General features: G+C 39.2%; 1 protein-coding gene and 1 long non-coding RNA gene across 3 annotated transcripts in view; one reads left to right on the top strand and one right to left on the bottom strand.

The window, feature by feature from the left end:
- TNPO1 (transportin 1) overlaps positions 1-20584 on the top strand; it is a 77740-nt gene that overhangs the window by 1381 nt on the left and 55775 nt on the right. The window contains exons 2-4 of one of the 2 annotated variants that reach the window (XM_062599135.1): positions 15916-16108; positions 16337-16450; positions 19943-20018. In XM_062599135.1, the coding sequence (XP_062455119.1) occupies positions 16346-16450; positions 19943-20018 (181 nt within the window). In that variant the 5' untranslated portion in view covers positions 15916-16108; positions 16337-16345. Of the gene's footprint in view, positions 1-15915; positions 16109-16246; positions 16451-19942; positions 20019-20584 lie in introns of those variants that run through there. The other variant, XM_062599134.1, reaches the window with a different exon arrangement.
- LOC134153560 (uncharacterized) lies at positions 13699-15835 on the bottom strand. Its single transcript, XR_009961166.1, has 2 exons — positions 15746-15835; positions 13699-15231 (listed from the first exon to the last, which is right to left on the bottom strand). It is a non-coding gene; the product is annotated as an uncharacterized LOC134153560 (long non-coding RNA).

Below are 20584 nucleotides of genomic sequence, written 5' to 3' on the forward strand. Positions count from 1 at the left end.
GCTTTCTATTAGATTATCTGGCATACATTTTTCCAGTATATTTATTTACTTAGTTTCCAGTACATTTATTTAGTTTAGGAGTCTCTGTATGTGGCTATTCAAGACAGCACAGATGCACATGGTTAGATTTAGACTTGTGCAAATTGAAGCAACCCCAGGGACAGGGCTACCTTATAATCAGGTGATAGGTACATACAGAGCTGTCCAACAGAGCTGGAGTAGAGTATAATTCAATCAGGCTTTCTTCCTAGTCCTGCTTCTGACATACCAAAGTGCCATGGCTGTGAAGAAGGGTGGCAGAAGGCCAAATATAATCTTCCTTAATCAAAGCTGATATGCAAAAGCTATAGGGTTTGCAGATCAAGGCTGCAATCAATATCAAGACTTTATTTTTAAACAGTCTTATTGTTAGGGATCTACTTTTGTAGACCCGGTGTTGTGGTACAAATTTTTATATGGCAGAGTGACTACAGGTTTGTGAAGCTGGTATGCATTAATCAGTGCATTACTGCCAATGGAGTTGTGCCAGTGATGTACAACAGAGGGAGGATTTTTCTTTTCTTTTCTTTTTGAAAGAGCTAAGACTCCTTTTCCTTATTTTTTGTGTCTTAATTCTGTTGCAACTCTATTTGTTTTTGACTGCGGAAATGATTTTTACCTGTTAATTCAGTTCCAAATTCTGTGAACATTTAAATACATGAAATAGTAGTTTAATGTTTTGATCATATAAACTACTTTTTCATTCCACTCTTTTATAGTATTGATGTTTATAGTATTGATGTCAATCGTTCTAGGTTTTCTATATATGAAATCTATCAATATATATTTTATATATGTGTTATGATCAGTAAACACCCACATACCCCTTGCAAAAGCTACCAGAGCCTGAGATCAAGGCTGCAGTCTAATCTGAGATTATATTTTTATGATCTCTTATTGGTAGAGATATACTCATGTAGAGATGGTGTGTTGGATGTATACATGTATAATCTATCATATATATGATAGTAGTTGTATATCTTGACCTGTTTATTATTCATGTATACATGGATGCTGTAGAATTTGGTATCTTTTAATGATATCAAAATAAACTTTCAAACTTCGCTTTTAGTCTCTGGAAGGCTTTCCCTTCCACGCTAGACTCCAGACCATATTTTGAACAGTTATAAAATTCATTGTCAACTTCCTGTATATTAGATGGACTGAGACTTTTAGGTTGGATCCAAATACCTATATGAATCAAATCTGAGATAAGGCATAAGATTCAAACAAAATCAATGTTTAAAGAAGCTTTTTAGCCTTCTAACCTTTAGTATAGAAGGCTACTGTTAAGTTAGTCATCTATTACGCAATTTTTGTATAGCATCTTCATACAAGCCATTGTGAAATAACCTTAAACATTCAAAATATGCTACATATGAAGCACCTGCCATGAAGTGTATATAATTTAAATAATTAATCAGTGCTAAATATAAAAGCAGAGGGAAAGACAGGACTGTTCTTGACAGAATAGAAAATGGATAGGAGGTGAGTAGGTGCAAAGATCCAAGAACATTGTTACTGTATCATATCTGAAAAGGAAATACTAGCAGAAATGCTGGTGAGGTGGCACAGACCAGGAGTATCCAAACCTAATTAGCTAATATATCATCATCTGCGACTGCTGGCATCCAAGATGCTGGGATGCTTTCTAACTCTGCTAAATCAGAGCCTCATCTATAGCTCCTCTCAGCTTTCTACTGCATATTCCCATTATCCAAACTAGGATGCCAATTCAGTGCTTACACTTCCTTCTCCATTCTTTCACGCACCTGCAGAAGTTTACTCTGTTTTTGAATTTTAGCTGCATCTCCTCATACTTTTTTCTGCACATACACAAATTGTGAATCTTCACACTACACAGACTGAAACCTCAGCTTTACCTGTGTGCATGATAGCTAATCCTGTTCTTCCTACTTTACCATGCCTTGCTCCTCTTCTGATATCCTGAGCCACAAGCACAGGTATGCTTGTAGACAGCAGAGGTGTACATTAGTGTTGGATGCAGGTGGTGGCAGCAGCTGTTCCTAACTGAGTTTATGCACCTAGGAGGCAACTCTGCTGCCTGCTTCCTGTAAGAGTAGGAAAAGCCAGGAGCTGCTGCTCAGTTCGGCATGGAACATACCACCATACTGAAGTACACGTGAGTGCGTACTATTGACTTCATTTCTCTGAAGAGGTGGCTGAAGAGCAGTAGACAGGTACAGAGATGCAAGGGTCTGGTCCTCATCTGAGGATGAAAAGCTCAGGTCTGTGGGGTTTTCTGTTTTATTTATTTATTTTTTTTAAAAAAACTGCTCAGCTAAATCAGTGCAAAAGTCCAGAGATAGATACTTGTATTTCAGTTCATGTGTTTTATCAGCTGAGCTCAAATCAATTTCTTAAAGCATGAGCCAGCATGAAGTTAAAACAAATGACTTTTGGACAGGATCTTTCAAACATGTATAGGCAAGTTTAAGCTAAATCAGTGAATTTTTTTTTGTGCAGACAAGCCCTGACCTATATGGTTGGAAACTGGGACCTACTCCACTGTATTCCATTAGATGCAGAGTAAGTAAGTGCAGTTGGGATAAGAAGCAAAGGCATCAGTTATTGAAGAAGGCCGTTAAAAAGTAGTTAAATACAATAAGGTTTGAGTGAAGCTTTTGAAGAAATAGGAGTCCAATTGAATTAACAGGAGCACTGGAGTTGATGTAATTACGTTCTTACTTGTGTGTGAGAAACAAGTCAGCAGTAGGTTCAAAAAACTCTGGTCAGAAGCAGTGATGCTTTTAGAGGCCATTGGAAAGGAGATAAAGTAGGCAAGCTGATGAAAGGAAGTAGTTGACTTAAAAAAAAAAAAAAAAAAACACTATGGTTGTTTCATTTCTGTCTAACAAGCAAGCATATATACTGGTGCAAGAATGTGTGTCTGTGTATCACATCTTCAGATACCTGCTTAGCTTAAAATCTGTTAACCACTGATATGCAAAAATCAAGTTGCTCATTTAGTACCAAACGAGAGCTGTAGACAGTTTCCCTTCCAAAATTATTCTCCTCTCTGTCAAAGACTTTTGGTTTGGTTTCTTGATACTGATATTTGTAGGTAATGTATTGTAATTTCAGGTAATGCTGTCTTCTAGACAGTGCCCTCTTACAGATGTTCTCTGAGCCAGTCAGTATTTGTAATTGTAGTCATAAACTGTAAAACGTATTATCTTCTAGTTCAGCAAGGAAATGTATTTTAGGTTAGATATTGTCCATACCAATGATTTTCTTAATTTTGCTGTGGATCAAACACAGAATCAAAATATCAAAAATCGAATATACCACAATTGTTATTTTCACAGCTTCCCTCAATCGCAGTGGATTTTAAGGTATCCTTTGTTTTGTTTTGCGATCATCTAAACTGGAAACTTTTCAGACTGGGTTGGAAAACATGAACATGATACTGATAAGGAAATTTTATGAGACAAAAGTGAATCTTGCATATAACCACCATTGAATTCAGCCTTTTCTTTTTCATGAATAATTCTACAATCTGTTTGAAAGATAGGATAGGTTTCTCTTAAGTAAGAAGAAATTGAATAGAATATACAAAGCTGCATGCTCTTATGTTTTTCCTTTTATGAGATATATACATGCACACTTTTTTTTCTTAATATCAGCAGATGAGATTGAGCAGACACTATAATCCTTGCTTAGTTTCTTCTATGTTAGGTAACAGGCCTCATGGAGCATAGTGAGGCTCTCACAACCTCTGTTCCACTGGGGTAGGACTCTCCTTCTTTAAAAAATGTTACCTAAGGCTGCTTTTTGAGGACTCTCTTGCAGGTCGTCTTTTGGATAAATGCATTTTGAGTGTTTCCAGATTGTGGAGTAATGCAGATTTGATTGGGCATAGAGATGACTTGAAACTTGTTTACCACGCCTCTCTCTTGAACCTTCAAAGAGGAGCATATTCATAAAAACAAATAATTACCCAAAGTGATCTCAGGTTACACATGTTGCGCTTATGCTATAATAGAGATTTAAAAAGTTAATCTGTGAGTTCTTATTTCTGACAATAGCAACTCAGATTACCAACGGATGATGCTGACAAATACTTGGTTTTAAGTAAGATTCCGTATGTAAGAAATCAAATAATATCAATTTGGCAGCAGTAAAAATTAATTTATATTTTTGATCAGTATTCTTGATGTGCTCATTATACCAAACTTAATAGCAGAAACCTAAGGAAATATTAGAATTGAGAGATGTGGTAAGAAAGTGATAAATGAGGAGGTGTTGATTTCCAAAATTACGCAATGCAGAAGAATTTGATATCTACAATAAAGTATTTTATCTATTGGAAGTATTCTAGAAAAAATGCTATATTACATGCTTTTGAGTTCTGAAATATCTCTTATAGCATCTTTGGAGATTACAAGAGATATATCAAGTTCAGAGGAAACACAACTCATTGGTCACCTGTTATGTAATATTGCAATTAAATTGTTTGGTCATCCAGAATATGAATTTAAGGCAATAAATTTAAGGCACATTTTGACAATATTGTACAGATTCAATTGCTTCAGCCCTGCATCTAGGAAGACCAGAATGAAGGCAATCAAATGCATCTTTTTACTTGAGTGAACTTTAGCTATCTGTGCGTACACTTTAGGTAAGTATATTAGGGAAATCTAGTTATTACACAGATGTCTTTTGTTATTATGCTAATCTCTTCACTAATACATACGGGATTGAACTCTGCTTTCCTTAGTTATACTTTTAAGCTCAAGTTTGACACCTTAAAGCAATATTTCAACTCAATGTGATCCCATCTGTGCTAAGCAACTTTAGTACTACTGGTATGGGGTGATGGTAGAAACAAATTCTTCTTTATTTTTTTCTTAGATTTTAGGTAGAAATCCATTTTAAAGCTAATACTTTATCAAATACTCGGTTTTGTCACTGAATTTGAAATACATATTAGAAAATAAAGAAAAAAACACTGGCACCCATGTCATGGAGAAAATAAGCCAAATCTTTTTGTAATTGCATATAACACTTTATAGTTAAGATTGCAGTAGTGCACAGGAGACCAACATATGAGTTAAGGCTCTAACATGTTAGGTAAAGGTAGCAACTGTCATTTTTGTGTACGACTTAAAACTACAAAACAAGATGCAAATGTTCTACAATGACAGGTACAAGGAGAATGAAAACTCTGACAGAGACTCTAGGCATTTTTGAACATTGCAGCAAAGGAGAATTTCTACACAAATTTGTGAGACAGGGCAGAAGGTATCTTGTAATACCCTTTTGCCTTTTAAGGGCAGCATAGGAGAAACCATACTGACAGTAAGGAAAACTTAACCTCAAGGTAAAGACCATTAGTAGCCCTAGCAGAACAAAACCCAAGATTCTATATCATGATAATACATAAGCAATGTTTTACAGGGTTGAGATATTAACTGGCTCTGTCTGTAGATAATTCAATCTGTGATTGTGGTTTCAAGTCTTAATAGCTTGTTATTTCCTGTAGTGGTTAAATTATTATAAGACAAAGATGGTACCTGGGATACTAGTGAATGTATTTTGTGGAATAATGGTGAAGCTATTTCTAACAGTTTATTAAAAACGTATTAGAGTGGGCCTTAAAGTTATTAAATGACTTGTGTATCTAAGGTAAATTGAATTATTTTAAATTAGAATCTCCCAGTAAATGAATCTCCCTTATCTTTGGGCAAGTTTTAAAAAGACAAAAAAAAAAAAAAAAAAAAAACTTTAAAAACCTCCAAATATTTGGTTTTTATCTGTTGCATTATTAGCCACATTTTAAGGGGATTCTTTTACATATTTAGCTATTTAAACTAACAGCTAATCACAACTGGAATGCCATCTGGTTCAAATGCCATTCTGATATCTCTCACAAACCAATGTTAAAGTAATTAAAGATTAAAATTTCAAAAACTTACAACTCAAGTAAAAATGGCAGTCCTTACTCAGATTTTCACATGTTTGTGTTCCTTAGGTTTATATGGCTTTTTTTTTTCTTGAATAAATAATCTACTTCTAATTTACTTTTTTGCTTTCTAAAATCTTTTCTTTTGGTACAAAATGCTGCATTTGAACTGAAACGAGGTAAAGTAATTGAGGGGACTAATATCACTTTTGAGGTCTATCCTTTTTGGATGAAGCTTCATTAACTCCCCAAGGGATTCTGCTTGATCATTCATCTACATAAGAATCTCTTATCAGTATAGAAAAAATAATGTAGCCACTTTGGTGCACAAGCATTGGCTTAGGTGCATTGCTCACTTTCAGACTTGCATGTAACTTCTTTCATGCTGGTTCAGTACTGCTTTGAAGGTTTGCAGTCTTGCAGATATGGTTGTGAGAATGCTTTTTCAAAAAAAAAAGGTAGAAATTAAAAAACTTATTTTACAGTAAGAATTGTACTGTTAGATACTTAAACACCTTTTTTATTACTTCCCATACTTTTTTTTTTTTTTAAAGCACTGTAAGTACGTCTCTTTACCTGTAATTAAGGGATCTCTATATACTCCTTGTGGGAAAGGGTCATGAATATCTGGGTAGCAGAATTACATACGATTTCCTGTGATATCTGTTGGCTTTTTAAGCTGTAACAACTGGATTGTTATTTAATTGAAAATCCAAGTCTTTTTAAATTTCATCTTCAGATGTCACAGCCAAGAGTGATGTTTAGAGTATGAATGAATATGCTTGAATGGAAAAAGTTGGTGAAGCCTTCTCCTGTCAAAATATTTATTTGTATTTGATACACAATGTGCATCTATTAATTGAAATAGTCTTCACGGCTAAGATTATGCGGTGGCCGTGTTTCGTACCTGATTATCTGTTATGTTTGATTGTTCTGGTCAGATGAAAACAGGAAATTCTCTAAAGGAGTTTTTAATATACTTTTAATTGCTAAAGATTATTTCTTTATTCTGTTTTTGCATAACTCCTGAGTTAATATTGCATCAGTTGGACAATGTTGTTTTTTATATTAAGCAGTAATTATTAAACTCATAGTATTATTTGTCAAGTTAAAATACTGATATTCAGAGGGAGGAAGCAATATTTTTAATGTCTGCAAATCCCACTACAGATTTGTATGTGGGAACAAATTTTGAAGCGCTTAGACTGCCTTCTTCTCCTTCCCCCCCCTTCATCTGAGCCTTAATACAGAGAATGTCTGCAGTCATTTCTCAGTTCTCTCAGCAAGATGATGTTAGTCTTATTTCCTCACTTACCTTTACAGGCCTGCTTCTTCGATTAAGCTGGTTCAGGCATCGTTCCTTTTGTTTATATGTCTGATCAGATCGTTTTATTCCTCTAACTGATGATCGCACACGTGGCTTTGTTTTGGTGAGAACTCCATTCTAGATCAGTATTTATTTGCTCATTCTTTTCCAGGAGAATGGAATTTCAGAATATTCATCTGACATTATAGATGAGAAAAGGCCAAACAACTGTACTCGGACTCTTGGGGCAAAAGTTTGGATTCATATTCCTGTCTGATGCCTTTTAAGACTTTATTTAAATTAATGTCACTACTGATTGGTATGTGACTCCCATTAGGCCCTCTGCAGGACAGGTACCAGCTCACTGGAGTCATGCAGGGACTAAATACCTGTCCAAATACTGTCACTACTTTGAAGCAATAGTGTCTTAAAGACCTTGGCTCCTAGATAAGTCACCTACTGCAATAAGGAAACAACAACATGTTAGCTTTCTCCTGGTGAAGCGGCCCCTGATGCTGCTTTAGCTTACCGTATTGCTGTCTGCAGATATCACCGAATTTTCTTTGCTGGCATCAGTGACAGATCTGATAGTGGTGGTATCAGTTGCATATTTTGATGTATGTTTGTGTGAGCAACCTTTAAAAATTGCAGTGTTCTTGAAAAAAACAAGGGGGAGAGGGAGCAAGTGAGCATGTGATTCTGAATTCTGTTAATCCTGGATGCGATATTTTTTTGCCAAGAAGAAGAAAAACAAAAACTCCTAGCAAAGCAGATCTTAGTGCTGCCAATAACTTTTTTCCACACCTGTACTCCATCCCTCATGCTGCCTCCCCTCTTTAACTAAAGGAGATCCCTTACTCTTTGGGAACATCCTTTGTACTTGTGCCTTCACAGCTGGTGCTAGTGCCTACTGTGAAAGACAGTGATCTGATTTAAATAATCTAGAATAACTAATTTTAATAATAATTTAAATGAGAAAGCTAGAAAGCTTATTTTTTTTGTATTTGGTTTTAATCTTACTTTACATCTGTAGCTTTTATTTTCCTCAGTAAAGCATGCTCATCTCATTTATGCTTCAAAATACACTTGAAAGTAAATATGCCACTTGTTTTATTTGTTACTTCTTTCTATTAGCAAGAGTCACTCTACCCTTATATGTTTCCATTTAGTATTTAATTAGATTTCTAACTTTTATCATATAAAAATATCAGTGATACTTCTGATGAATAATTTTTAATTGTGTTAAATGTTCTTTTTGTACAACTATACTTTAAACTTTTTTGGTTGAAGTATCTTAATTCTGGTGGATACATAAGTAATTTATCAGTACATATTTTGCATTTAAAATTGGTTTGTTTATTGAAATTCGTATTAACTGTAGTTAGAGAACTGATTTATTTTTGGCTCATTGTGGAACCAATTTTAAAAGTTAGGGTTTGAAAACAGATAGTCACTTAGTCTTTTTAAAATAATTGTTCATAATTTTAAGAAAGTAATACAGTCTTTTTAGAGTCAAGAACTTCCCAAAAGTTGTTACTACTCCTCAAAGATGTCTGTTGTCCTTCACACTTGCTGGGTGTGTATTTTTTATTTTTTTTTATTTATTACCTGAGTAGAGATTCCCCGCCCCCCCCCCCCCCCCCAAAGTCTTTGAAAAAAGAGACATGCCACATGCATGGCAAAGGCTCGGTCTGTCGCAGCTGAACTGCTCTCTGTCTGTCACAGCTGAAACAGCCTTCTGTACAGTGCACCATGAAGTCTCTTCTTCCCTGACTTTTCTTCCTGGGCTTTCAGGGTTAGGACTACTTTTTTCAAACATGTAACAAGAGGAGATATGAATCTCACCCCTCCCCCCTGCTTTTTTTTAAAACTAACCTCATTTTGTTGACAAGGATGGAAAAGGTAATGGGACAAAAGTAAATGTTAGAATTTCGAGAATGGCATCTTTTCCCTCAGTGTTCTATCACTCTCATCCGTGGATGTGCCTTTTTCAGCAGTAACTTCTTTTTAAATTATTTCAGCTACCTGTTGGGTATTTCAAAGAAGTCACAGTATTGAGCTATTAATGAGGGGCAAGCACAAAACCTGTGCAAAACTTTGCTATTGCCTTAAGACATCCTGAACTGTCAATTACAGAATCCGAAATCAAGCTAAAATCTTGCAGTGTGGCTCCTACAGCTAAGAGAAGGAAACATAACTTCTTAAACAGAGCGATGTGTAAGTTCATGTGCACCTGACAATCTTGGTATACCTGAAAGATTTAAGCATACCCTGAATTACACATGTGAAATTTAAGACTCATATAAGACTCTGAACCCTCAAGAATTACTCCTACTTTTGAATACCCACTTACTCCTTTACAAGAAGTTTGTACTGTTACAATAATGAATGAGGTTTGTTACCTAGAACGGAGCTTTCCAATTTGACCTTCAAGTCCTTAGTTATCCTTTATTTTCCATGTCTTCAAAAGCCATCTTGTGCTGGACAATTAGGACGCTCATATCCTTTCTTTAGATCTGTAGAGTACTCTAGAATTTGAAGAAAGAAGGTTTTGTTCAGAGGGGGCAGAAGGGGGGGGGGGATTATCCTATTTTAGACTTCAGATGATGAGTCTGTGACAGAAGGTATCGGATCTAGCAGCTGATGATTTTTCAGCAGCCCTTCGTTCAGTTTCAGATTGGTTTATTACCGTTAGCATTAAGCATGTATGCTACCAAATTAATATATATTCAGACAACAGAAAGAGCATGTGATTACAGTGGGTCAAATCATTAGCAATACGAGGTCTTTCCATTTGGTATCTCTACAGTAATGTGAATTTTAAAGATGCAGAAATGAAGTAACAAGCTCATTTGAAAAGACTGCATTCATATATATCTTTGAGAAGATTAATTGATCCAAGGCATTTTAAATTGGATCTTTGCAGTTTTGCACTATGCCTATTATTTGTTCAATAAGCTGGACTTCTAACAAGAATAGTGTTTCATCCTATCAAAATATAATTCAAAGCATTCCTGCTCATTTCCAAACTGGTGGAAGCTTAACACTTTTCTGTTTCTGCAGTTGATAATGCCAATTATCTAATTGAATCCAACAACTGCAACAGACTTGGTTTTCAGTTCTGACTTACATGTAAGCCTGGGCTATGTAGTGTTGTTTGTAAGACTTAATTTGCATTAAATCTTAATTAAATATTCCACAACACATCTAAGGCTCATGCACACTGTGGCTCATCATCCATCATGTCTGCAATGGTGTGATGGTTTTACCCATTAGTGTATATATAGAAGGTATATTGCTCCATGCATTCTCCTAAACTTCTGGATACATGAGGAGTAATCAGAGGCATCCATTAAATAATAAAAAAAAGTTACTTCTGTCTGCTATTCTCTGTGCAAAGACTCTAATTACAAGCTGTCAGATTATCAGGCATAATATTTCATCTGCCCAGTAGGATTCTACAGTGCATATTTTTATGGACTTTATCTGTAAAAATAAACAGATTCTGCTCTTTACTTTTGGGACAAGAAGCTATGAAATTACAGATGATGATGTTACAACGTGAGCTACGGTAGTTCTGTTTCTCACAAGCAAGTCTAGCAGATTTCCTGAGCAGATTAACTCATAACTACAGGTACTCTCAGGAAAAATCCATTATCATCATTCCACAGAGAGCAAATCATATTACAGATTTATTTTCCTCCAATATTGAAGTGTCCAGTGTTCCAGGAAATTTGAGTTTAGCTTCATTACAAGATGTCATACTATGGGGTCAATTGTGCATATATACACAATTTCTAGTATGATACGCAATGTAAGACAAAAAAAAGTTAGAGATTAATTGGCTTAAGAGGTTAGGAAGATAACATACTTTCTTCTAATGTTTCTTCAGCTTCTTGTTCTACTCTTGTTCTAGCAGCCATTATAGTAAGAGATTAAGGTCAGATAAACCTGTTGTATCTAAACCTGAAATTATATTATCTGAAAGCCCATATGTGCGTTTGCAGCTTTAAATGTTGCTGACAGTTTGATTGCTCCTCCCAGATAGAAGAAAATCTTCTACAAAACTTTTTTTTTTTTTTTGTAAAAATAAATTAAGCCTACAAATGAGGTGAATTCTCAGTTTGGTATCTTCCACACAAATTTTACTTGACCCTGAAGCCAATGTACTGGACATCAGATCCATGCGGATTTTCTATAGATACTGTCTTATGTAGCTTTTTGTCATCTTCTGACATTGAAGAACTCTTAAAAGGTTTGTTGCATGCTTAATTACCATAAGGAGACCCCACTCCTGCCTCTGGGAACTTTATACAATCTGTGCAAACCTTATGATGAAGTCCTGTGTTCAGGGTTTTTCGTTTTCCTTCCCCCCCCCCCCTTTTTTTTTTTTTTTTTTTGGAATGTTTACATAATTTTACTTTAAACAGTGAAATTAGTTACTTTTGCATTGGCCAGAAAGTCAGTAAGCTTATAGTCTTTATGGCCAATTTATTTATATAACTCTCCACAAACATAAAGCAATTTTGAGACTCCATTTTAAGTATTAGCCTGGTGTCATATGGCTGAACTCTGGAAGACTACAGTGGATTTTTTAGAATGGATTCTCCTTTGAAATTTTGGATGCGAGGTCTAAGAGTATTTTTTTTAAGTGAATGTTTAAGGCATGTCTTCAGGCGGAGGGCATTGCAAAGTAATCTAGTGACAGCTATTCTGTATGAGCTTCTTCATATAGACAGTTATTCTGTGTTATGAGAGCTTTTTTCTGCTTAGCTTAATTCATATCACTCTTAGCTCTCTGTAAACCTCTCATTTCAGGCTATTATGGAATATCAATTATTTTCTCTGTGTATAGAACACTTCTATACATAGAGAGAGACACTATAAACAGTCTGCAATACATGCAAGCCTGGGATATCCTTACAATAGATTCAATGATTGGTGCCTATTATTAAATACCAGTTTTACTGATAGTAGTGCCTGTACTTTTTGATGAGACTGAAGGTAGCTCATTAGAATTCCTTCTCAAAAAGAAAAAGAAATTAATATTACTGATGTAGTAAAACTAAAGATAGGGGAAAATGTGTAAATGCTAAAGTGGCTATAACTGCTTGTCTAAAAATTATTTTGAAATTAGGACAAAATTGAGGAATAATTTTGATTAGAGGAAAATTATTTGAAACTACTTTCAAAGCTGCTAGAAAAGTTTCAGTAACGAGTTCTATTTTCCAGAGATACAGCTTGGAGGCTATGGCATTTGAGAGATGGGACATCTTGCTAGTTGTTCAAATCTCTTTTCCGGCTGGATGTTAGCAGAGATTTGCAGCAGAGGCTTTCATGTCTGTCAGTGCACTAAAATTGCTGCAGAGGTGGGGAAAATAGATTCTGTCATTAGTCTCCTAACTATTGAAGCATCTTCATTTGTGTAAAATATTTAAATATTAATTGATAATTATTGTATAGGGAGCTGATTAGGAAACAGTTTCTAGGGTGATTGAACACTGGAACAAATTGCCTGGAGAGGTGGTAGAGTCTCCCTCTGTGGAGCCATTCAAAACCTAATGGGAACATGTTCCTGAGCAACTTGCTGTAGCTGATCCTGCTTGAACAGGGGGGTAGGACTAGGTGATCTCCAGAGATCCCTGGCAATCTCAACTATTTTGTGATTCTATGATTTTAGTTCTCATTAATGTGTTTATAATGCAGTAAAAAACAAGTCAGCAGGAGACATTAAAAAAACTAGTGTAATAGGAAAGGACACTTTCCTGAATGATTTGGTTTCATCATAGTCAGGAAGAGGCACGATTTGAATCCTGGCTTGTACATTGAGAGCTAGTACTCTGGTTGATTTTGAATGAGTTAGCAGTTTTACAAATTTCAGTCATATCTGTCATCTTGTATGACAAATGCCTAAAAGGTGTCATTTCAGGTTGTTCTAGTAGGACCTTCTGGGGGAGAAAGGGAAGAGACTATTAGCAACAAAACCAAAAATATAAAATTCCCCTTGCAGTAGACTCAGTTGGAAACACAAGTTAAACAAGGCAGGGTTTGTGGAGAGCAAAACAAGTTAAATTGACTAGTTTGTTTTTTTTGGTAATCTTTTTGAAAATTATGGCCTGTGTGATACCGATAGATTCAGGCTAGACTGTGACATTTGAGGCTTGGATATTAGAGAAATCAAAGGTTAACGTGACCGTTTGTGTAAGCCTCTTGTCTTTAATGGGCTAACACTTACAAATGCAATGTTCCAAATTTATTTCTGGTGCATCCTGCTGATGGAATGGGATAAATTAGGCCATCATATGTTTGGGTGGGTAGCTTTTGTGCTTTTGACTAGGACTTAGTTCTAACGTAATTCCCAGTTCCTTTCTACATAAGAGGTTCTTGCTTGAGGGAAACACCTACTAGCAAACAAAGAGGCAAAGAATATGGAAAGAAGCAGCTTTTATAAGTTTTTTTTTTCACTGTATGTTCTTTTCTGAAATACTTCCTCGACTCATTCGAATACCTTCTCTTCTTGACCACCACCTTGAAGTTATCCAGCGAGGTACCTGCTTTGATTTCTGTATATTTTGAGCAGTTCCTAGTGGCAAAGGATACTGTATGGAATCTAAGGAGGAGCCAACCCTGGAGAAGGGTTGAAAGAAGCTTTTAGATATCCCCACTAATTGTACAGGCCCTCCTACTCTACTTTGTAGACCTCTGTGTCTATCTTCTAGTGCAGTAAGGTCTTACAGGGATTTAGTTCTGGTCATGTTCATGGAAGGAAACATGTATCAGTTTTCCTTACTTAAGGATCTATGGCCTGCTTTTCTTCCTGTCTTTTCCTGTTCTGTCCCTCAGCCTTCCTTTCTGGTCTTCTCCCTTGTTTCCCATATCTAAATGTAACTTTTGTCTAGTGCACTTTCTAATGTGGTTTCCTAATAAAATTAAACAGATGTAATCCTTGTGTCATAACTTCTGAATAGTAACTTCTGATGCTCTCAATCATTTTCAACCGACTTTGACAGTGGGTTTAAAATCTTATAGTTTCTAAAAGCTTCAGGTAAGGCAGCAGTTAGAGGAATGAGGTACAAATTAGCATGTCTTAGATCTGCCTGGTCTCATGTCTCCTCTGCTCCAGCTGTGTAGGTGTCACTATGGAGAGCTCTCCTGCCTGTATGTTGTGAGCCATGAACATAGATTTTTAACAGCCTAGGCCTGGCTAACACAGATCTCTTGCTTGACACCATTCTGTACTAGAAGAGAAACTAATGGAAGTTCCCAGTCTTCATGAAAATCTTGCATAGCCTTTGTGCCAGTCCTTTCCTAGTAGTTGGTAGCAAGTCTTCACCCTCCTATCTTACTGAGTCCAACTGGTAGGGATTTCTGTACTGTACGCTCTCAAGAGCTGAGATATTTTTACAGTCTGTCTTCCAAACTGATAACTGGCAATTCCTTGAACAGAAGAGATTAAGAGAAGTACCCTGTTTTTTTTCTTAATTTATATTTGTTCTTCACATTGATTCTGTTCTCTTCCCTTCTCTGCTGCATACTTTACTGCTGTTTAGCTGTTTCCTGCTTCTTGTTCCAGCATACATGCTTTCCTGATTCATCAGATACTCTTTTTCACTGTACTCATTACAAAAACTGTCTTCCTAGTTGCCTACTGCCCTGTGGCACTTCCCTTGTTTGCTGGAGACTATGCTATACATGCTAGTTTTGCTATACATACGAGTTTTGGCTCCTCCCATGGTGGTGGTGGCCCACAGTAGTGAAGGGAAGGCTGGCTCAGGACACTTGTTAGCAGCTTGGGCTGGACAAGGGACTGTAATTTAAATGCTTATCTAGTTGAAAGTGGTGGGGAGGTGAGACCAAAAGCTCTGCAGCAGATAGCCTGGGGTCCACGTTTGTCCAAGATGCCTCTGTAGAATTAGGACTGTGATGTGCGGCACATGTGGCATCCGTACCCAGCACTGGGCTATGGGAGAGGAAGCAGAGCGTGGGATTAGTTCTCTGTTAGACAAGTGGGATGCTTACAAACACAACCACTAAAAATAAGAATGTAAAAGCTATGGAATTACTGTTTCTCACTTTCATATTTTAGAACAGCTTCAAGCAGTGTGTGTTCTTATTTTGTCCATTAACATTTATATATAATTGTATATAAAAGTTATATACACAAATATACACAGATAAAAATATACAGATATATCTGTAGCTGTTTTTGACCTGAGATCTTCTCAGATATGTTTTTTGATACTAAGTACATGTAACAGGTATTCAAAGTAGGGTTTTTTGAGCTCCTTCCCCTGCCCCCCCCCCCCCCCCCCCCCCCCGCGTAGCTGGCTGGAAGGGACCGCTGGAGATCATCTAGTCCAACCCTCCCTGCTCAGCAGGGTCACCTAGAGCATGACCCTGCTGGTACTATTCCCCCATTTTGTGTGAAACCGAGAAATTCCGAAATCTGCCCAGCCGCGAGGCAGCTGACGTACCACTAAGGCGGCCGGCAGCGGCGCCGCGTTCCTAGCCCCGGGGCCTGCCTCACGGGGCGCCGCTTCCCCCGGGGCGGCCGCCCCCGGCCCGCCGGCGCCAGGCGCGCTGCGGGCCGGGCGGTGCGCGGGGGGCGCCGCTGAACGTGCGGGGCGTCTCGTGTCGCCTCCAGGCTCCTGACGCTGAGGGACGCACGAGGCAGAGGCCGACGGCGGCGGCGGCGGGGCCGAGCCGGCGCGGGTGGGCGGAGGCGCGCCTGGCGCTAGGACCCAGGAGGACGCGGCGCGGCTCTTAGGGCCGGATCGCAAATTCGCCGTGACTCAGTCTGCTCGGCGCGGCGCACGGCGGGCGGCGGCGGGGAGCAGGTCGGTGCCGGGCGGCGGGCGGCGGGGCCGGGCCCGGGGCGGGGGCGCGCGGCGGGGGCGCGAGCGGGCTGGGCCGGGCCGGGCCGGGCCGGGCCGGGCGGCGCGCTGCCCCCTCCCTCCCTCGCTCCCTCCTCCGCGCCTGCCTCCTTCCTTCCTTCGCTCCCTGCCCCCTCCGCCTGGGCCTGCCGCGCCGCTCAGGGCGGCCGCCCGTTGTCTGGTGTTTTTCAGCGAGCCAAGATGGAGTATGAGTGGAAGCCTGACGAGCAGGGGCTGCAGCAGATCCTGCAGCTGCTCAAGGAGTCCCAGTCCCCGGACACCACCACGCAGAGAGCCGTGCAACAAGTATCCTTGGCCGAGGCCTGCGCCGCGCCGCGCCGCCGGGCGGGCGGGCAGGGCAGAGCGGGGCCGCCGCGGCCGCGCCGCGCCGCGCCGGGCGGGGAGCGGGCGGACGGGCGGGCGCGGGGAGAGGGGCGGCCGGGGCGGCGCCGCCCCGCAGGCCGGCGGCGCGGCCGGGCCCGGCGCGGGCTCTGGCCGGCGGCCTGCGGGCCCTGGGGCCGCCGCGCCCGCCGGCGGCGCGGGCACCTGTTGCGAGCCCGGCGCCAAGGGGAGGATTTTTCTTTTTAAAGCCCTGGCCGCGGCGCGGCGGGTTCGGTGTCTGCCGCGGGGCCGGGTTCCCCCGCGCTGGGCCGCGGCCAGCGCCCAGCCCCCAGCCGCGGCGCGGCCCGACGCGCCATCCCGCCAAGAGGCCGCGCCGCGGGGCCGCGCCGCCTCTGCGGGGGGGCCGCGCCGCGCCGCGCCGCCGGCCTGATCCGGCGTGCGGGCTCAGAGCGAAAGCCGGAGGCGGTGCGGGGAGCGCCCGGCGGCGGCGCCGCTGCGTGCGCCGCCGCCTCGGCCTGCTGGCTCTGACAGTGCGCGGCCTCCTGCGCCGCGGGGGCCTCGAGTGCTGCCCCTGAAGCTGCTGAAAGCTGACGGGAGGGGGAGAGTCGTCTGTGCTCGGCCTCGTGTGCCGCTTGCGGTCCGCTTAGCGTTAGCGCTGGGGGTTCTTGCACCCCCGGGTCTCTTCTCGTTGTGGGAGCGGTGAAATGGCAGGGCTGTACGGAACAAAGGTTCGGAGAGGAAATTTCTAAGTAAGACTATTAGAAGCATAAAGTCTTCAGAAAACAAATCTCTGATCTGCCATTTCTTCTAGCTTACCCTATTGCTGCTTTGAAATACCTAGGTGTCCTTTTGAAATTACCTGAAATAGTTTATTATCTAGATACCTCTTTTTTTTCCCTTTTAAGGCATTTGCTTGGAGTTCTTCAGCGAAAGCAACAGAACTTATTCATGTAGGTGAGCGTAAATATTTTTTTCAGGTTAAGAATCTAGTTTGAAGCCAAATTTGCCTGACTTCTAGGCTTTTCTAACAGATGCAGCCAAACTCAGGAAGACTTCTGCTCCTGCTTCTGCTTCAGTGTCAGTTGTTCTGTTATTACAACTATGTTTTTGATTTTTAAGTTGTTGCTTGCTTTGAAAAATCCTGTATAGAAGTAGCTGACTCAGCAAAGTATTCTGACAATGCAGAGTGAACACCACACTTAGTGTTTAGTATTTCAAATATAAAAGTGTTCAGCAAAAGTAGCTTTAATGAGAAATTATATTTAAACCTCCATTTCAAATAAATAAACAAATCAGATACTATTAAGTTAAAAATAGCAGTGTACATGCAGGATGGACATTGTGAATGGTGTTTTGAGGATGAGTCGGAACTGACTAAACATAATGCTGTTAACCTGCATCTAAAATGCTTCTTAAATGGCACTGGGAACTCCCTGCTGTGCAGCAGTACCTGCATTTTCAAGGAAATCCTCACACAAAGTCATCTTATGTTGGCCTGTAAAGGTTAGATAAGTGGCACATTTTTACCATTTTATTATAAGTCAATTTAGGAAGATGTTTTGATACAGCTTGACAGGCAATGTCCTATAATTTAAGCAAAAAAAAAAAATCTTCTGATTTTCTTTCCACAAAACTTTGTGATGGCTGTTGTATTGTAGGATGCTACTTAGTAGCGTGTCCAAGCAGGATGGGGATTTACAGTTTAAGATTTAAAGGACTATTAATCCATTATTTTATAAGAATATCTGTGTGTTGACTCTGTCATGCTTTTTCTTTGACGCATTTTTTGCATGTTCAAGTGCTTGTAATTCAAATATAATTAAATGGGAAGAACAGGTTAGCCAAAATTTTATTAAGAAAATTCTGAATCTGTGACCCTTTCAAATATTAAATACTGAAACCTTTTGAATAGATCTTGAGGGATGTAGGGAAGGTAAAATGAATGAAGAAGCAGTAAAGAAAGAAAGTGTGACCTATAGCATGTCCTTTGGTTCCTAAAGCGATTAGGAATATTCTAATTAAGTTTTCTATTTAATACAGCTCTTCCAGTCCTTTCTGCTTGTTTCCACTGCTGCATCTTATTTGGGCCGTAGCAGGTTCATGGCTATTAGTAATGTCTGACTGCTTTGATGATTATATTTCTGAAGTTTGGGGGGAAAAAAATTGAAACTTGCTTCCCTGCTTGGCCTTTCCTAAAACTCCTTTTTGACATGGCACCTTTGACAACTCTCTTCAGATGTATGTTGTTTTGTTTCTAGGGGTTGTAGAGCGCTTTGTATTAATTTCGCTTGCTACAGCCATCCTTCTGTTTACATTTGATTTCCTGTGTGTTTCACAGCAAAGAAGCTTGGGGCTCTGATAAGGATATGCTTTCCTCTTTTATTAAGTGGAAAAGATAGCAGGCCTCTCTGGTGAAGTTACTATTTGATTCAAGCGACCTACATATCTGAAAACGGAGCTTTGTAAGTTTGTGACTGAGACTAGATGAACTGGTTGTTGGTCATTGAAAGGAAAAGATCCTTTGGGGCTGTAAGGGACTTACTGGACCATCAAGTGCTAAGTAGATGTATTTAGCTAAGGTTTCAATACTTTGCTTAGTGATTCAACTAATCAGTCAGTAAAATAACTGCCTGTGAAGCAGTTATTCTTCTTACTTCTTCTAAAAATTGATTTTGCCTAAATAGATTTTGATTGTTTAAACCTACTAGATTTCATCAGTGTGGGGGTAGCTCAAAGATGACACTGCATACTAATGACTTAATAGTCTTGCTGAACGGAAGAGTATCAATTAATACCGGAGTTTGAAAGCAGGATTTAAGGAGAATGGGAGATCATTGTTCTAACCATGCAGCAGCAGAATACTTGCAAATTTGAGCCAGAAGAAATGACAAATTTTATTTAGAAAAACAACTCTGTACCATTATAACTGTTCAGAAACATAAGTCTTCCTGCAGTCTCCCCAAGGACTTAGCAGAGAAATTGTTATTGCTAGTAAGATGCTCATTCAGAGAGCTGATACTCTAGAAAACAAGCATGTATACAGAAACACAGTTTTTTTTTTTTTTTTTTTTTTTTTTGAGACAGTGGATAAGCATAAATTGCGTGGTACAAAGTGTGTGGCCATTTACAATTAAATTAATTCTTTTAAAGCTGAGGCTGCAGCTAGTTAGCATCATAAACAAATGTATGTCTAATACAAAGTAAGTGAACAGTTTATCAAATAAGTACTTGTGTTTTGGTGTTGAAATGCCTTTTTTGTGTGTGGGGAGAAGCTTTTGTATTAAAACTACATGAACTATTTTCAAATAGATCTTATTCTGTACATTGTGGGCTTGTAGTCACAGCTATATGAAATGCAACAGTAAAAGTATATAACTCCATTTAATAGTTATTGTATCTGGAAAGCTCTCTGCTGTGTGTGAAGATTCAATTTTCCTTAACAGTCTTTCTCTCCAGAAACTAGAACAACTCAATCAGTATCCAGATTTTAACAACTACCTGATTTTTGTTCTTACGAAGTTAAAGTCTGAAGGTAAGTTCTTGAGGTATTGACTTTTGCTTTTTTTTTTTTTTTTTTTTTTGATTCTAGATACTCTTCTTTTGACTTTGAATTGAATTTCTTTAGTTTGAAAGAAGTAGGGAACCGATTCCTACAGTCTCCATAGAACCCTGTTTACGCTCTCAGATATCCTTCTGGTAAAAGATCTGATAACTTACTGTTATCAATAAGTTGTTTTAAGTTCTTGGAATAAGTTCCATTCTAAATGTCCTATGTAATCTTCCCAGAAATGTGGGAGCATCATGCTTGCATTGGACTGTAGCTAAATTACAGAGTAATTTTATGCTTCAGGTGAATAGTGATGTAAGGTAACAAATAAGCTTCTAATTATGTATGTACACATCATAAAGCTTGCTGCTCAATCCAGATATGATCATGATCTTACTAGTGCTCTGGAAATGTTGTTTATCAGCCTGTTAAATATTTAGCAGATCACATACAGGAGTGGTCTGAAGATGCTGTCTATTACAATCTTCATTCTGAAGTCTTAGTTCTATTAAAATACAGTTGGAGCTCCACTGTCTCCTTCTGTTGGCTTA

Source organism: Rhea pennata, chromosome Z (assembly GCF_028389875.1).
Source record: "Rhea pennata isolate bPtePen1 chromosome Z, bPtePen1.pri, whole genome shotgun sequence".
NCBI lineage: Eukaryota > Metazoa > Chordata > Aves > Rheiformes > Rheidae > Rhea > Rhea pennata.